This window comes from Giraffa tippelskirchi, chromosome 3 (genome assembly GCF_054371585.1).
Source record: "Giraffa tippelskirchi isolate mGirTip1 chromosome 3, T2T-mGirTip1v1.2.pri, whole genome shotgun sequence".
Taxonomy (NCBI): Eukaryota; Metazoa; Chordata; class Mammalia; order Artiodactyla; family Giraffidae; genus Giraffa; species Giraffa tippelskirchi.
In genome coordinates this window covers 64,992,080-65,007,815 of record NC_137277.1, presented here as the reverse complement: position 1 = coordinate 65,007,815, position 15,736 = coordinate 64,992,080, and the positions used below count along the sequence as shown (strand labels likewise).

General features: G+C 40.3%; 1 protein-coding gene across 4 annotated transcripts in view; it reads left to right on the top strand.

The window, feature by feature from the left end:
* FAM168B (family with sequence similarity 168 member B) overlaps nucleotides 1–15,736 on the top strand; it is a 39,679-nt gene that overhangs the window by 14,806 nt on the left and 9,137 nt on the right. For 3 of the 4 annotated variants that reach the window (XM_081583145.1, XM_081583146.1, XM_081583147.1), the window contains one exon: nucleotides 2,521–2,604. The exons of the other annotated variant lie outside the window; for it this stretch is intronic. In XM_081583145.1, coding sequence (XP_081439271.1) covers nucleotides 2,521–2,604 — 84 coding nt within the window. The remainder of the gene's footprint in view (nucleotides 1–2,520; nucleotides 2,605–15,736) is intronic. 4 annotated transcript variants of the gene reach the window in all.

Here is a 15,736-nt window from a genome sequence, read left to right as displayed (position 1 = left end):
TTTAGTTTGTACAGCATGGGTTTTTTTAAAGTGTATGTGATGATTTAATGTATGTATATGTTGTAGAATGACTACCACAATTGCGTTTCCCCAAATACCACCACATTGGGGATTAGAGTTTCAAAAAATAAATTTCGGAGGGCACATTGACATTCAGTCATATCATGCCTCCAGGCCAACTGTGTCCATATATTCTAATTTCTCCTTTGTTACATAAAGGGTGTTGTATACTGAGATGGAACTAGGAGTGCAGACATCATTGTTGTGGATAACACTTGTGAAGGATCTGGTGGGGTGGAAGCATTGCTGGGGAGGGGAGCCTCAGGACTGCAATGCATGAGTGCAGTGTCAGCTGGCTCATTGAGGAGCCCTGCAGCAGCATTGGCAGGGGAGGTCTGAGCAGGCAGAAGTGGCCCTAGAGTGTGCTCCTGCTGAACGCTGTCAGCCTGCTTCCTCCTTGAGGGTGAATAGGCTTCTGAATAGAGGTGCAGGCGGTGGTGTTCGCTTTGCTTTGTCAACTTAATCATCGTTCCCTGTCACTTCACAAAGGTTTGCCTTGTTCTTTGTGTTTTATGTAATACTGCTGCATAAGCCTCCAAGTTGTGGGGTTTTCATAGTTTAATTCAACCAGTTCTTTGGATGGATATGTTGTTTGAAGGATTTTGCTATTCCAGTAATACTGCAGTGGATTGTGTTTGTGGAAATTATCTTCAGGGTGGATTCCTTGAGGTGAAATTGCCAGGGGAGTGAGTGCATGCAGATGTAATTTTTTTCCTGTTATTCTTTAAAAAAATTTTTTTTTATTTTATATTGGAGTATAGTTGATTAGAATTGTTGTGTTAGTTTCAGGTCTACAGCAGAGTGATTCAGTTGTACATGTATCCTTTTTTGAATTCTTTTCCCGTTTAGGTTATTACAGAATATTGAGCCGAGTTCCCTGTGCTATATAGTAGGTTCTTGTTGGTTATCTCTTTTAAATATAGCAACAACTTTACCATTGTTTACCATAAGTTCTTCTCTAAGTCTGTGAGTCTGTTTCTGTTCTGTAAATAAGTTCATTTATATCATTTTTTTTTAAGATTCCACGTACAAGAGATACCACGTGATACTTGTTTTTGTCTTACTTCACTTAGTATGATGACTTCTAGGTCCGTCCATGTTGCTGCATATGGCATTATTTCATTCTTTTAATGGCTGAGTAATATTTCATAGTATATATGCTACATCTTCTAATGCAAATGTAATTTTATTTGCATTTCCCTTCTTCTGTAGGAAAAAATCCCACTGCTTTGTATTCCTACCAGAAGTGTGTGAGTCTGTTGTTTTCCCCACAGCCTTGCCAGCAGAGTGTGTTGTCTCCTTTTGGATTTTCGCCAGTCTGAAGTTAGAAATGTGGTTGGCAGTTGTCTCTGTTCATGTCTTCTGTTGATTGTTTTTTCTATTTTTTTTTAACTTTAAAAATTATTTACATATTAAGTTTATTTGCCCATTGTCTAATTTGCAAGTATGTTTCTTGTGAAAAGCTGTCTTTTTTACTCAGCTAATGGTATTTTTTGTTATTCTGAAGGTTTTGTTTTCATGAAGTGATTAGGATTTAAGATCACTTCTAGTCTCTTGCAAGAGAGGAGTGTAATATTTAGCTTTCCAGCCCCTGTGTGTCAGAAGGGAGGTAGAGTAGATATTGGAGAGAGTTCATGGTGCTTGCCAAGGGGCGTTTTCAGGAGGACAGTTCTGTGGCCAGCACAGTGGACAGGAACAGGAAGGGACAATGGTTCTCAACCTTGTTGATTGGAGCCATGCAAATTAGAATTTTCTGAAGGGATTATAACTTCTCACAACTAGTTGTGTCATTAGTGAAGAGTAGCAAATCTTGGCTCTCTGCCCTGTAATGCCCCAGTGACACGTAACTGGGTAGGGCTGAACTGTGAGGGCCCTAGAGCAGATAACTGAGGCCCCTCTGGTTTTGACCAAAATTTCTTTTGTGTTCACATGATTGATAAGTGGTTATAATTTAGTCATATTAAGGATCCCTCATTTGTATTAATAAAAGTCAGGTTGCTTGCAAATGGATTGTGAGGTTGGATTTTTCCCAGTTCCATGTGTATACACACTTGTATATGGTTAGAGCCTCTTTAGTGCATGAAGCTCTTAGCACTCTTATTAATCTTGCTAAGTAATGAATTATGTGAATAAACTCTAGAGTAAAACTGCCAGAAATATTGTGAGTTTTCTGACTTCATTTTGAGTTTTTGTTTTTTCTTCTTCATTTAATTCCATTTCTGTCAAATGTTTTCAGTTATAAAAAGTTGTAAGCATTTATTCATAAGTTTAAATGACATGTTTATGATTGTGACCCATCACAACTCTGAGGAAAGGAGACAACTAGAGACAGCCTACTGAGTACCCAGAGTGCTTTTGGGCTCCTGAGCTCAGTCTGGGAGTTGTGGTGAAGAAGGTGAGGACAATCAGGTCTTTGGGAGCCCTTGTTTTAAAATCACACTGTTCTTTATTTTTCTCCAGCTGGTTTCCCAATGGGCTATGCAGCAGCAGCTCCTGCCTACTCCCCCAACATGTACCCTGGAGCGAATCCTACCTTCCAAGCAGGTATGCAAGCCCACATGTGCTGAGTGACAAAAGTGTTTTGTTAATGTGACTGTGGGAGAATGTAAAGGGGATGAATTTCAAGAAAAGTGGTTATAGAATTGGAATTTGGGGTTTGTATTGATTTCTTGGTTCATAGGATTAGGCTTCTTGATAAGTACAATAAAAACTTAATTCTTATTGCACTTACAGCTTTGTATATTACATTTTGGATGTCCTTCCACAACACAGAACTTCATTCCAGTCATAGCTTGGTACAAGTAACTATTTGTGCCAGACTTTGTATGTATTTATGAAATTGTGTTGATTACTAGAAACTAAAGATCATCTTGCCATGTTAATGGGTAGAATTTACATGTTGCTAACATTTTTAGAGATAACTGATCTCTCTCTAGTACTTTAGCACTTTGATTGTGGTTTTAAAAGAAAGTCTTATTTTCTGTGTAAGGTCCATAAGAATATTTTCAGATTTTAGAAATCAGTAGTACAGTTGAAAGTGGAATTTATTTGAGTCTGGACCTTGTAAAGATAGTTTTTCTTAAATGGGACTTTCCTCTGTGAGCCTTCATTTTGGTGTTGGCTCATTCCAGGCTTTATTCACCCAGAATGGACTTTGTGATTCTGCTGCAACTGTGGTGGCCTACCCTCTGACCCAAAGGCTCAGCCTCATGAGTCTGCTGGGGTGCGTCTTTGTCCCTCAGAACCCGTAGCCTCACATAGTTAACTTGACAGAAGAGGAGACATCAGCAGTGTCCTTGTCCTGAGTTCTTGGTTTGATAATCATGAAATTCTTCCCTCCCTCTGCCCATGTCTCCCATCCCAGTCCCATTCTTACTGCCTTTGTTCGCCTTGTAGCTCACACCCAAATAAAGACCTTCTTGTCTTGGTCATCTTGCTTCCAAGCTTTCTCTCCTGACCTCGTGTTCCTTGGCCTTATACAAGGGTAATGTTTCCAGTATGATTTCCCATGACTCTTAAGACACAGTGAAGCCTAGAGTCTCCAACTTAAAATTCCTAGGTCTTTGCCACATTGACTTGTTCTTTCCAAAAAAACATTTTTCTTTTGTTTTTGCATGGCTTTTATTCTCACTCTTTCTCTTACACCTGGACTAGAATACCTGCTACTTGGTGCCATCTTTTGGGATCTGTAAGGGAACACCCCTTCCCTGGGATAAAGCTGTATTTTTCCCTGTTACTACTCACTGGGTTCTTTAATGGCTGAATGGTACTACCATCTCCTTTTATAAGACATCTTGTTTAACTTTCTAAAAACAACTGTCTGAAGATATGAATGACTCTCAGTAAACTACATTTATTAAAGGGTACTCAATATGATGTATGGTATGCTTTCAGTTTCATGTGTTCACTCATTCCTCACCCCAGAAGTTTTCTTCTGCCCCTGCGTAACCTTGTCTAGGCTCCAGGAAATAGCTCATCTGTTTTTCCTCACTGCAGATCACTTGTAGTTAATCTAAAATTTTGTAGAAGTGAATCATGTAAAATGTATTTTGGAGGGTGCTGGCTTTCATTCACAAATTTTGACATCCACGTTGTAGTTTATATCAGTAGTTCATTTCTTCTTATTGTTCCATTGTACAAAAATACCACTAATTGCTTATTTGTTCACCAGTTGATGAACATTTGGATTGTTTGCAATTTGGGGCTGTCACAAATGAAACTGTTATGAATATTTGTGTACATTTTTTATATGAACATACACATTCATTTCCCTTAATAAATACTTCAGGCAGGTAGGTATATGTTTAACTTTGTAAGAAACTGCCAAACTATCTTCCAAACGGGTTGTGACATTGTATGTTGCCACCAGCAGTGGAGGAGACTTCAAATTCCTTTACATCTTTGCCAATACTTGGTAGTCATTCTTTTTAATTTTAGACATGCTAGTGAATATGTAGTGATATGTTAATGTAGTTTTAACTTGAACTTATCTAATGACTAATAATGTTAAACCTTGTTTTGTGTGCCTGTTTGCTATTTGACTTTGGTTAAATGTGTACATCTTTTTCTGCCTGTCTGTTTTTAAGTTTGTTTCCTTATTATTGGATTTGAGAGTTCTTTATCAGATATATGATTTGCAAATATTTTTTCATAGTCTGTGGCTCTTTTCAGTCTCAACATCATCTTTAAAAGAGCAGGAGGTTTAAAATTTAACTAAGTTCAGTTTATCATTTTGTTCTTTTATGGATCATGATTTTGGTATCATTTCTAAGACATCTTTGCCTAACCCAACATCACAAGAGTTTTCTTCTAGAAGTTTTACAGTTTTAGATTTTACTTTTAGATATATGACCCATTTTAGGCTAATTTTTCTATATGGTGGTAGGAATGAATTGAAGTTATGTTTTGCATAAGTATTAGTTTTTCTACTATATGTGATCATGCTGCAGACCTCCAGAAAATGTCATTGTTCTAGAATTCTCCAGTGTAGCTCACTTGTACTCATTTTCTCTATGGTACAAGTTAATGTAAAAATGTACTAAAAGCTTCTAGTTTTTTCTTATTCTTTTATAAAAAGAGCCTCAGGTTTATTTGAGGCTGGTCAAGCTGCTTTGCTTGGCCTGCAGGAATGAAGTGCTCCCCTGAAGAGGAAGTTTGATGTTTAGAGGGTACTGCTATGTGATAGCTTTCTCCTCTTGCCAACTTATACAGGTGCCATTCCTCTTCTTTCTTCTAAGGAAGTGGGTCCTTTCTTGCCTCTTTTCCAAGACTGCTCTCAAGCTGTTCCTCTAACCTAGAAGCTGGGGCCTGCAGGTGGGCGTAGTGGGCTTGATGGGCATGGTAGCTGCTGAGAGGACCTGCCTCGTTTGAGTGGGTGTACCCTGCTGAGTGCTGGATGGCTGTCGACTGCCACACTGTTGGCCCAGCATTGCCAGATCTTCAGATTGTTAGGAGATGCTGGGAATAAAGATGTATGTAAAATTTGCAAAAAAAATAAATGGTACTTTGAAAGTCCCACCAGTGTCCTGTTGAGTGCTTTTAGCCACCTGACTGGAGTCTGGGCTACAGCTGTGTCCCTTCTTTTTCTGAGATCCTCTCAGTCTTTTTAAAACTTGAATTTTTAAATTTCCTTTTTTAGTGGGCCTTTTTTCTTATCTGTTGATTAAGTCAAAATTTGTCACTGTAAAAAAATTAAAAATTTTCTCCGTTTCTGCTGCTTTCTCAATCTTCTGGTTCTCTCACCACCAGATTTTCAGACAAAGCTGATGTGTAGTATATGGAGTATGTATGTGTATGTGGCCTTTAAAGCACTTTTGCAGCCCTAACACTGTTTATGTCTTAGTTCTTACAAGTGTGACGTAGGGAGGGTTTGGAGAACCTTAACGATGTGATGTCGTGTCTTTTGCTGAAAGATTCCATTACTCAGAATCTGGAGATGAGGGTGATATTAACTGCATTCTCATGAACAAGCATAGTAGGCTGACTACATGTGCATCCGGAGAGGAATGTCCGTTTTGGGAATCAGAACAATATATTGGAAAGAGTTGAGGCTGTTGTGTTAGCAAGATGTCATGCAAATCCTGACTGTGTCACTCCTGGGAAAGACGTTTCATTTTTGGCATTTATTTAACGAATCATTATATCTCCTCAGCTGTGTTATTTGAGGATTCTAGGAGCAAGCACACAACCGTACTCCCAAGGCACATTCAGGCACACATTCAGGATTCTTTTCTACTCCCATTTACAGCCAGCAGTATCTGTAACTAACATCATATTTGCATTGATCATCAAGGAAACATTCAGTTTTTTGTAATAAGCTCTGTGTAAGAGGTGATTTAGTTATTACATTGGCAACGTCTTTTTATAAGATGAAAACATTGCTAAGAGTGACGCAAAGGCTTCTGTGATTGCTTCCTTCCGTGGCTTGGTGGTGGATAAATTAGGGAAACATGTTTGGAGGATTGTTTGGCAGTATAATAGAAAGAAGCTTAAAATTGAGATCAGTATGCAAATAGTTATGTGTAAGTGCAGATCTATCTAGTAAAGTAATGGTTTGATTAAACTGTTGGTTTATTTCAGTGTTTAACTGGTCTTACTATTTGTTTGAGACAGATATTATATAAGTGAAAATGCTTTATGATACGCTGCTTTTTTTCTTTTTAAACTCAGAATTATGTCCATGAAGTAAGATCCCAGATTTGTTTAAAAATTAAGCTTCACTTTGAACTTATGGTTGATGTGGGGAAGGGATAGTTAGGGAGTTTGGGACGGACATGTACACATTACTGTATTTAAAATGGATAGGGCTTCCCTGGTGACTCAGTGGTGAAGAATCCACCAGCCAATGCAGGAGAACATGGGTTCGATTCCCGATCTGGGAAGACCCCACATGCTGTGAAGCAACTAAGCCTGTGTGCCACAACTATTGAGCCTGTGCCTGGAGCCTGGGAGCAGTAACTCCTGAGCCCACATGTTGTAAGTACTGAAGCCCAAGTGCTCTAGAGCCTATGCTCTGCAACAGGAGAAGCACACTGCAACTGGAGAGTAGCTCCCATCCTATCTCTGTTACTATGACCATGTGAGTATTACCCCCTGCTGTGAATGTATGGCTGTTTTCTTCTGCAATTACTTTTTTCTTCCCTGGGTCTAGTGTCCTTTATTAGATTTCTGTAACTACATAGTTAATTAAACTCTCAGCTTCCTCCCAGGTGTGGAATCTCTTCTCAGCTTTTTAGGCCGTGTAAGGTGTTTGTGTTTTCTCCTCTTGGTGATATCTTTTTGAAACCTTCTCTCATCTTCTGGCCTTGGCTGCTCGTCCTCTGGGGCTTACCCTGGGTCTTTCTCCTCCATCATCCCAGGGAGTTCGTGCCTCTTCCCTTCCACTTGATTGTCTACTTTTTTAGTTTATTACTTGGTGTTAGTGGAGGATCTTTGTTCAGTAATCTCTCAAGAGAATATTGGAAAATCATGGTTTTGGGATTTTTCATGTCTGAAGACAATTTATTCTGCACTCACAGTTCATGGTTAGTTTGTCTGGATATAGAATTCTAGGCTAACAGTTATTTCCCCTTAGAATTTCGGGAACATTACTGAATTATTTGCCAGTTTTGTTGTTGCCATTCAGAATGTAGTTATCTTTTTAAAAAAAATTTTATGTATTTATTGGCTGCACTAGGTCTCCATTGCTGTGCATGGGCAATGGGGGCTGCTCTTAATTGTGGTGCCCAGGGTCCTCCTTGCGGTGGCTTCTCTTGTGAAGTACAGGCTGTGGGGTGTGGCTTCAGCAGTTGCAGCATACGGGCTCTAGAGCACAGGTTTGGTAGTTTTGGTGCATAGGCTTATATGCTCTGCATGTGGGATCTTCCTGGACCAGGGCTTGAACCCCTGTCCCCTGCATCGGCAGATGGATTCTTAACCACTGCACCACCAGGAAGACCCAGTATCTTTCTGATTCTTGGTTGACTGAGCTGGGCTTATCTTTGGTGCTCTGTCTCCAGGTTCTGAAATTTCATGATGCTGTATTTGGTGCAGGTTTTTCCTCCTCACATGTTCTATATGTTTCTGAATTTCCATATTTCCTAAGTAAATGTATTATACTTGGAAAGTTATTACATGAAATCTGTGTGGTATGCAGTACTTTGGGGGAAAAATGATCTGTTTCCAAGTAAAAAGCTTCTGCCTCTCAGAGTTTGCAGTCGAAGACTGTGGCCCTGTCTGTGCGTGAGTCCTGCCCGGAGAGAGACTCAGCCTGTGGTAGTATGTGTTCCCTGAGTGTGCGTGAGTCCTTCCCGGAGAGAGACTCAGCCTGTGGTAGTGTGTGTTCTCTGAGTGTGCGTGAGTCCTGCCCAGAGAGAGACTCAGCCTGTGGTGGTGTGTGTTTCCTGAGTGTGCGTGAGTCTGCCCGGAGAGAGACTCAGCCTGTGGTGGTGTGTGTTCCCTGTCTGTGCGTGAGTCCTGCCCGGAGAGAGACTCAGTCTGTGGTGATGTGTGTTCCCTGTCTGTGCGTGAGTCCTGCCCAGAGAGAGGCTCAGCCTGTGGTGGTGTGTGTTCCCTGTCTGTGCGTGAGTCCTGCCCAGAGAGAGACTCAGCCTGTGGTGGTGTGTGTTTCCTGAGTGTGCCTGAGTCCTGCCCAGAGAGAGACTCAGCCTGTGGTGGTGTGTGTTCCTTGTCCGTGCGTGAGTCCTGCCCAGAGAGAGGCTCAGCCTGTGGTGGTGTGTGTTTCCTGAGTGTGCCTGAGTCCTGCCCGGAGAGAGACTCAGCCTGTGGTGATGTGTGTTCCCTGTCTGTGCATTCCCTGTCTGTGCGTGAATCCTGCCCAGAGAGAGACTCAGCCTGTGGTGGTGTGTGTTCTCTGAGTGTGCGTGAGTCCTGCCTGGAGAGGGACTCAGCCTGTGGTGGTGTGTGTTCCTTGAGTGTGCGTGAGTCCTGCCCGGAGAGAGACTCAGCCTGTGGTAGTGTGTGTTCCCTGAGTGTGCGTGAGTCCTGCCCGGAGAGAGACTCAGCCTGTGGTGGTGTGTGTTCCTTGAGAGGGAGGAAGAGCAAGGCTGGGATTAGTGTGTTGTCTGTGTGGTATCCTTATGAATGATCTCTAGGAAAGGAGCATGTGGAAAGCTGTTTTTAAAAGACCAAGCAATGAATGTATTTGGTTTTGTATTATGAATCATTGGCACATCTAAAAATTATTTCACAAAGGCTTTGTCTGTTTTTGATATTATGAGATGTATATGTGTTTATTTGTATTTTTTAATTTTAAGTTTGTAAGACTCCTATTGAGGTTGTTTGTTGTGACACAATGAATCTAGTGCTATGTAAAAGAAAAAGGAATGTGTCTACATACATTTGGTTTTTAATTGACTGAGAGACATGTTTTCATCCCTTGAAATTGATTTGTCTTCATTTTTGGATAAAAAGTGATACAATATTTGTGCCCATACGAAAAACCAAAGTCAATTTCTAAGTTTAAGACATAGTTCACAGTTATAAGAATAAGCAGTAGGATAATATATATATTAGAAATTGTTGTTATAGTTAGTAGAAATAGTGGGTGACTGTTTTTCGAGTATACAGAGAAGCTGGAAAAAACTCAGTGAATATCTATAAATGGACTGTCAGGATTCTACAGTTAAACTTAAAAATCAACTTTTAAAATTAAACATTTTACTCTGTCCATCCTAAAATCTGTCTTGTTTTTTCATGTATTTTGAAGTGAGCTGTGGACGTTGATACACTTTCCCCCATTTATTTCAGCGTGCATATTGTTTGTATTCTTTTAGGTTTTTATTTTAGGTGAAATTCACACATATGAGATGTGCACATTTTAAGTACACCATTATTCATCTTTTTATTTTCAGTAAAATGTACATATGAGGCAGGTGTTAAAAAGGACACTTCAGGTGATTAAAAGAGAGCTCAGGCCAGCTGGATGGACCTGTGCCCCAGTAGGACTCTAGCCTCTCTTTAAAAAAAAGCTTGGCGTCTTTTGTTGGCCTATCATCGACTGTGGTAAATAAAGGACTTCACCTTTTTTCAGTAGGTGTGGTGGGGAGAGACTCTGGAGGGGCGTGCACTTAGATCTCCCTAACTCTGCTTTATGCTGTGTCCTTGACGCTTATTTAGGTGAACAGCTTCCTCCTCTTCAGCCCAAGCTTCAGGCTCTTGCTGAAGTTAGAGTAGTGACAGCACGGTCATGGACTCTCCTATTAGGAATACTGGACTGTGAATACTCAGCATTGAATACTGAACAGTTTTAGAGGCTCTTTTCTCCTCATTTTTCTTTCAGGTCCTGGATGTGTTGCGTCTGTGTCTTCACTTCTCAGACAGTTTCTCCGTTTTCTGTTCTTTTTATGAAGTAGTTTATCCTATAGAGCTATGCCTTTCTATGGAACGTTGGCTGTATGTACTGACCATTGGCATATTTTACCTTTATCTGCTTTTGTAGCTAATCAGATCAGGTTATTTTTCAGATCAGATTACTGAAGACCATGCCTTCCTAAATTATGGCCTTCTTAAAGGCTCAGCAAGCTTTTGTGTTCGTTTCTTAGTAGTGGTGGACCTCTGCTCGTGTCCTTCCTTGTCCCTTTAGCTCCTGGATGACTGTTGTTTCCTGGGACGTTTTCTTAGATCCTCTCACAGCTGTGTGCCACAATCCGAAGGCATTATTTTTTTCACTTTATTTTCCTACAGAACATTTTCAAATATACAGAAGAATTGAGTGAACAGTATAGTGAATCCATAATATCCAACACTGAGATTCATCAGTTACCATTTTGCCATGTGTGCTTTATCTACCGTATAAAAGAGAGAGAGTGTGTATGTGTTCTGAACCAGATCAGAGTTACAGTCTTTCAGGCTTTTGTCCTTTGGTATGGCCCTTAACATAATGAAGACATTCTACTGCATGACCACAATAGTTATCATACTTAGAAGCTGTAATTCTCTCAGTTTATTTGATAGCTCATATTTAAATTTGCCCAGTTGTCCCAAAAATTTAAAAAAAAATCGGAAACAAGATCTATTCAAAATTTGCATGTTGAATTTGTTTAAAAAGTTGAATTCATTATGTCTCATCTGTTTTAATCCATAAGTTTACTTCACCTTTGTAAAACACTTTGAAAAACCTTTTATTGTGAAAATTTTCTAATACAAAAATACGTAAGTACACAACAGTATGATGTCCGCTTACCCACACCTTAACCTCAGCAGTTACAATATACCCAAGTACACAACAGTATGGGGTCCACCTGCCCATGCCCTGGCCTTAGCAGTTAATAACATCTAGGTGTTTTTTTCCATTTGTATTCCCATCAGTTTCCCCTATGTTATTTGAAGCCAGTCTCAGACATCATATTCATCAGTTTTACAGTATTATCTTCAAATGATGAATTTAAAATATGTATCACCACACCTAAAAAATAACAGTAATTCTTGAATAGTATCAAATACTACAGTCAGTGTTTATATTTCCAGTTGTTACATCTATGTCATGGGTATTTTTTAATTGTACAGTGAAGAAGGAGGGCTTTGCTGGTTCTTTTCAACCTATGAAAACTGGCTAGCCCCAGAGGTTCTGAATGTGATTTTCAAGTTTGAAGTTGTAGCACTTGTTCTCAAAATACGCAATTCTGTGACTGTTTTGATTGTCTGACATTTTTATAAAAAACTGATATCCTTTTGGTCAGATATACGTTTAGTGACTCCTGTGAGGGTCTCTTATTTCAGGCCATTGGGACCACATTTAGCAGTGTTTTGTGAGTTATTAACTCAAGGATGTTGCTGCTGCATGGTTCTGAGAAATGGGAAGGAGAGGTTAGTTCTGGGAAGAGGAAGCTGTCCAGACATACTTGGCCTTCATTCACAACCTTCCATCCTTGAGACCGCCTGCTCCTGCTTTTGTCTGCCAGGACTGTGTCAGTGCTGCTCTCTTGGTGTTCTCTTTCCCTGTGCTTCTCCCCTGAAGGCAGCACCTTGTCAAGAGGGCTGGGCCTTCTCTGATGGGCCCTGTTGACCCCGAGCATGGCCTCTGACGTTGGTGATGAATAGCCACTCTGCCCTGATACAGTGCTTCCATCACTGTGACTGGCCATGAATGTGTCCACCAGGCACCAGTGTCTCATTTCCTTCTCTGATTAGGAGCTGTTATTGAGCCATCTTCTGGGAGTGTCAGTGCATGGTTAGAAGTTGGTGGCTTTTGTAATTACCTTTTGTTTATAATTAAAGAAACTGTTTTGCCACCTTATTGTGTGTAATTAGTGTACAGTTAAGTACACATATTTAAAGCTTCAATGTGATGGGTTTTTACATGTATATACCTGTGAAACTATCACTTTCCTTTTCTGTCTCTCTTAAATACTGGTAGATGAGCAGCCAGAGAGAGGGACATAACTGCTCTTGTCTTTAAAGTTGCTTTTCCAAATCCTGAAAGTCTTATTTATTCTACTCTCTTTTAGCCCAGAATTGGTATTAAAGTTTAATGTCTTCAGATTTTGGCATTGTTTTTACTTAAATCATATTTAATGAATTTCAAAATACTGGGTTAGCCAAAAAGTTGATTTTTTTTTCCCATAAGGTAAGTTCTAAGAGCACTTAGTTGTTTTTAACTTCATTCAAAACAATTTTGTTCGATTGTATTATGACAGCTATCATATCAGCATACATTTTTTAAAAAGCTTATTAATATTGGTGAATTTTTCTATAGCCATTTTATTATTGAAGATGGTAGAATAAAAACAACATTTTTGGCATATCATGCTTCATTATTTCAAGAAAGGTAAAAATGCAACTTAAGTGCAAAAAAAGACTTGTACAGTATATGGAAAAGGTGCTGTGACTGATGGAATGTGTCAGAAGTGGTTTGTGAAATTTCAGGGTGATTTCTCTCTGGACAGTGCTCCATGGCCAGGTTTAACAGTTGAAGTTGATAGCAGTCAAATTGAGACATTGAGAACAGTGAACATTAGGCTACTCAGGAGACAGCCAGCATATCTGAGTCAAGCGTTGACAGTCATGTGCACCAGCTTGGTTATGCTCATCTCTTTGATGTTTGGGTCCCGTGTAAGTTAAGATAAAAAACCTCTTGACTGTATTTCCGCATGTGATTCTCTACTTAAACATAATGAAAACATTCCATCTTTTGTTTTAAAAACAATTGTGATGGCAATAAAAAGTGGATATTGTACAATAATGTGGAACGGAAGAGATTGTGGGGCAAGTGAAATGAACCATCACCAACTGTATACCAAAGGCCGGTCTTCATCCACAGAAGGTGATGTTATGTGTATGGTGGGATTGGAAGGGAGTCCTCTGTTATGGACTCCTTTTGGAAAACCAAACAATTCCAACAAGTACTGCTCCCAGTTAGACCAACTGAAAGCAGCACTTGACAAAAAGTGTCCAGAATTAGGCAACAGAAAATGCAAAATCTTCCATCAGGATAACGCAAGACCACATGTTTCTCTGACGACCAGGCAAAAATTGTTACAGCTTGACAGGGAAGTGCTGATTCATCTGCCAAATTCAGACATTACACCTTTGGATTTCCATTTAATTTGGTCTTTACAAAATTCTCTTACTTGAAACAATTTCAGTTCCCTGAAAGACTGTGAAAGGTATCTGGGACAGTTCTTCCCTGAGAAAGATAAAAAGCTTTGGGAAAATGGAATTATGAAGTTGTCTGAAAAATAGCAGAAGGTAGTGGAATAAAACAGTGGCTATATTCTAGTGAATGAGAAATGGTTTATCAGACTTTTTTGAAAGCAGTTTTATTGAGATATAATTTGCAGATGAGCCATCCTTAAAAGTGCACAGTTTGGTGTGTTTAGACATGTATGGAGAAGGAAATGACAACCCACTCCAGTGTTCTTGCCTGGAGAATCCCAGGGACGGGGAAGCCTGGTGGGCTGCCGTCTAAGGGGTCACACAGAGTCGGACACGACTGATGCGAATTAGCAGCAGCAGCAACAGATTGTATACAGATGTGTGACACCACCGCAGTTGAGTGACTTTGTTCCCATGAAAGGTGCCCTCATGCCCTCTGACCCCTGGGTACCACTAATTGGTTTTCTGTGTAGATTATGTTGGTCTTTCTTGGAGTTTCATATCATGTGTTACTGTGTCTAACTTCTTTTGCGTATTTTCTTTTTTTCAGATCTATCCCATGTAATTAATATGTGTACCAGCACTTCTGTCCTTTTGGTCGTTGAGTAGTATTTCTTTGTTTGGTTCTACCACAGTTTGCTGATGGGCTTCAGTTCAATTCAGTCGCTCAGTTGTGTCCGACTCTTTGTGACCCATGGACTGCAGCACGCCAGGCTTCCCTGTTCATCACCAACCCCCGGAGCTTGCTCAGATTCATGTCCATTGAGTCGGTGATGCCATCCAACCCTCTCATCCTCTGTCATTCCCTTCTCCTCCTGCCTTCAATCTTTCCCAGCATCAGGGTCTTTTCCAATGAGTCAAGTTCGTTGCATCAGATGGCCAAAGTATTGGAGCTTTAGCTTCAGCATCAGTCCTTCCAGTGAATATTCATGACTGATTTCCTTTAGGATGGACTGGTTTGATCTCCTTGCAGTCAAGGGACTCTCAAGAGTCTTCTCCAACAGCACAATTCAAAAACATCAATTCTTTGGTGCTCAACTTTCTTTATAGTCCAACTCCCACATCCATACGTGACTATTGGAAAAACCATAGCTTTGACTGAACGGACCTTTGTTGACAAAGTGATGTCTCTGCTTTTTAATATGCTGTCTAGGTTGGTCATAACTTTTCTTCCAGAAGAATGTATATATGCATGATATACTCTGCATATAAGTTAAATAAGCAGGGTGACAATATACAGCCTTGATGTACTCCTTTCCCGGTTTAGAACCATTCTGTTGTTCCATGTCCAGGTCTAACTGTTGCTTCTTGACCTGCGTACAGATTTCTCAGGAGGCAGGTCAGGTGGTCTGGTATTCCCATCTCTAAGAATTTTCCACAGTTTGTTGTGATCTACACAGTCAAAGGCTTTGGCGTAGTCAGTCAATAAAGCAGATGTTTTTCTGGAACTCTCTTGCTTTTTGATGATCCAGCGGATATTGGCAATTTATCTCTGGTTCCTCTGCCTTTTCTAAATCCAGCTTGAACATCTGGAAGTTCACGATTCACATATTGCTGAAGCCTGGCTTGGAGAATTTTGAGCATTACTTGGCTAGTGTGTGAGATGAGTGCAATTGTGCAGTAGTTTGGGCAGTTTGGCGTTGCCTTTCTTTGGGATTGGAATGAAAACTGACCTTTTCCAGTACTGTGGCCACTGCTGAGTTTCTCAAATTTGCTGGCATATTGAGTGCAGCACTTTCACAGCATCATCTCTTAGGATTTGAAATAACTCAACTGGAATTCCATCACCTCTACTAGCTTTATTGGGCTTAGTCTGTATGAATAAATTTACTGTGCATATAAAAACTCAGAGACCCTTTCTTACCTTCCCTGGAGAAAAACTGTTCTCTGTTGGGATGAGGAGTTAGGAAGGAGAGCCAGGCGGCTTACAGCTTACCAGATAGATTCTCAACCACTCTTCCAGATTGTGGTCCTTCATCACTTCCTGGAATCAGCTGCTGACAGTTTCTCGGTCTTGTGTGTGTGTGCTTAGTCGCTCAGTCGTGTCTGACTCTTGACAACCCCATGGACTATAGCCCACCTG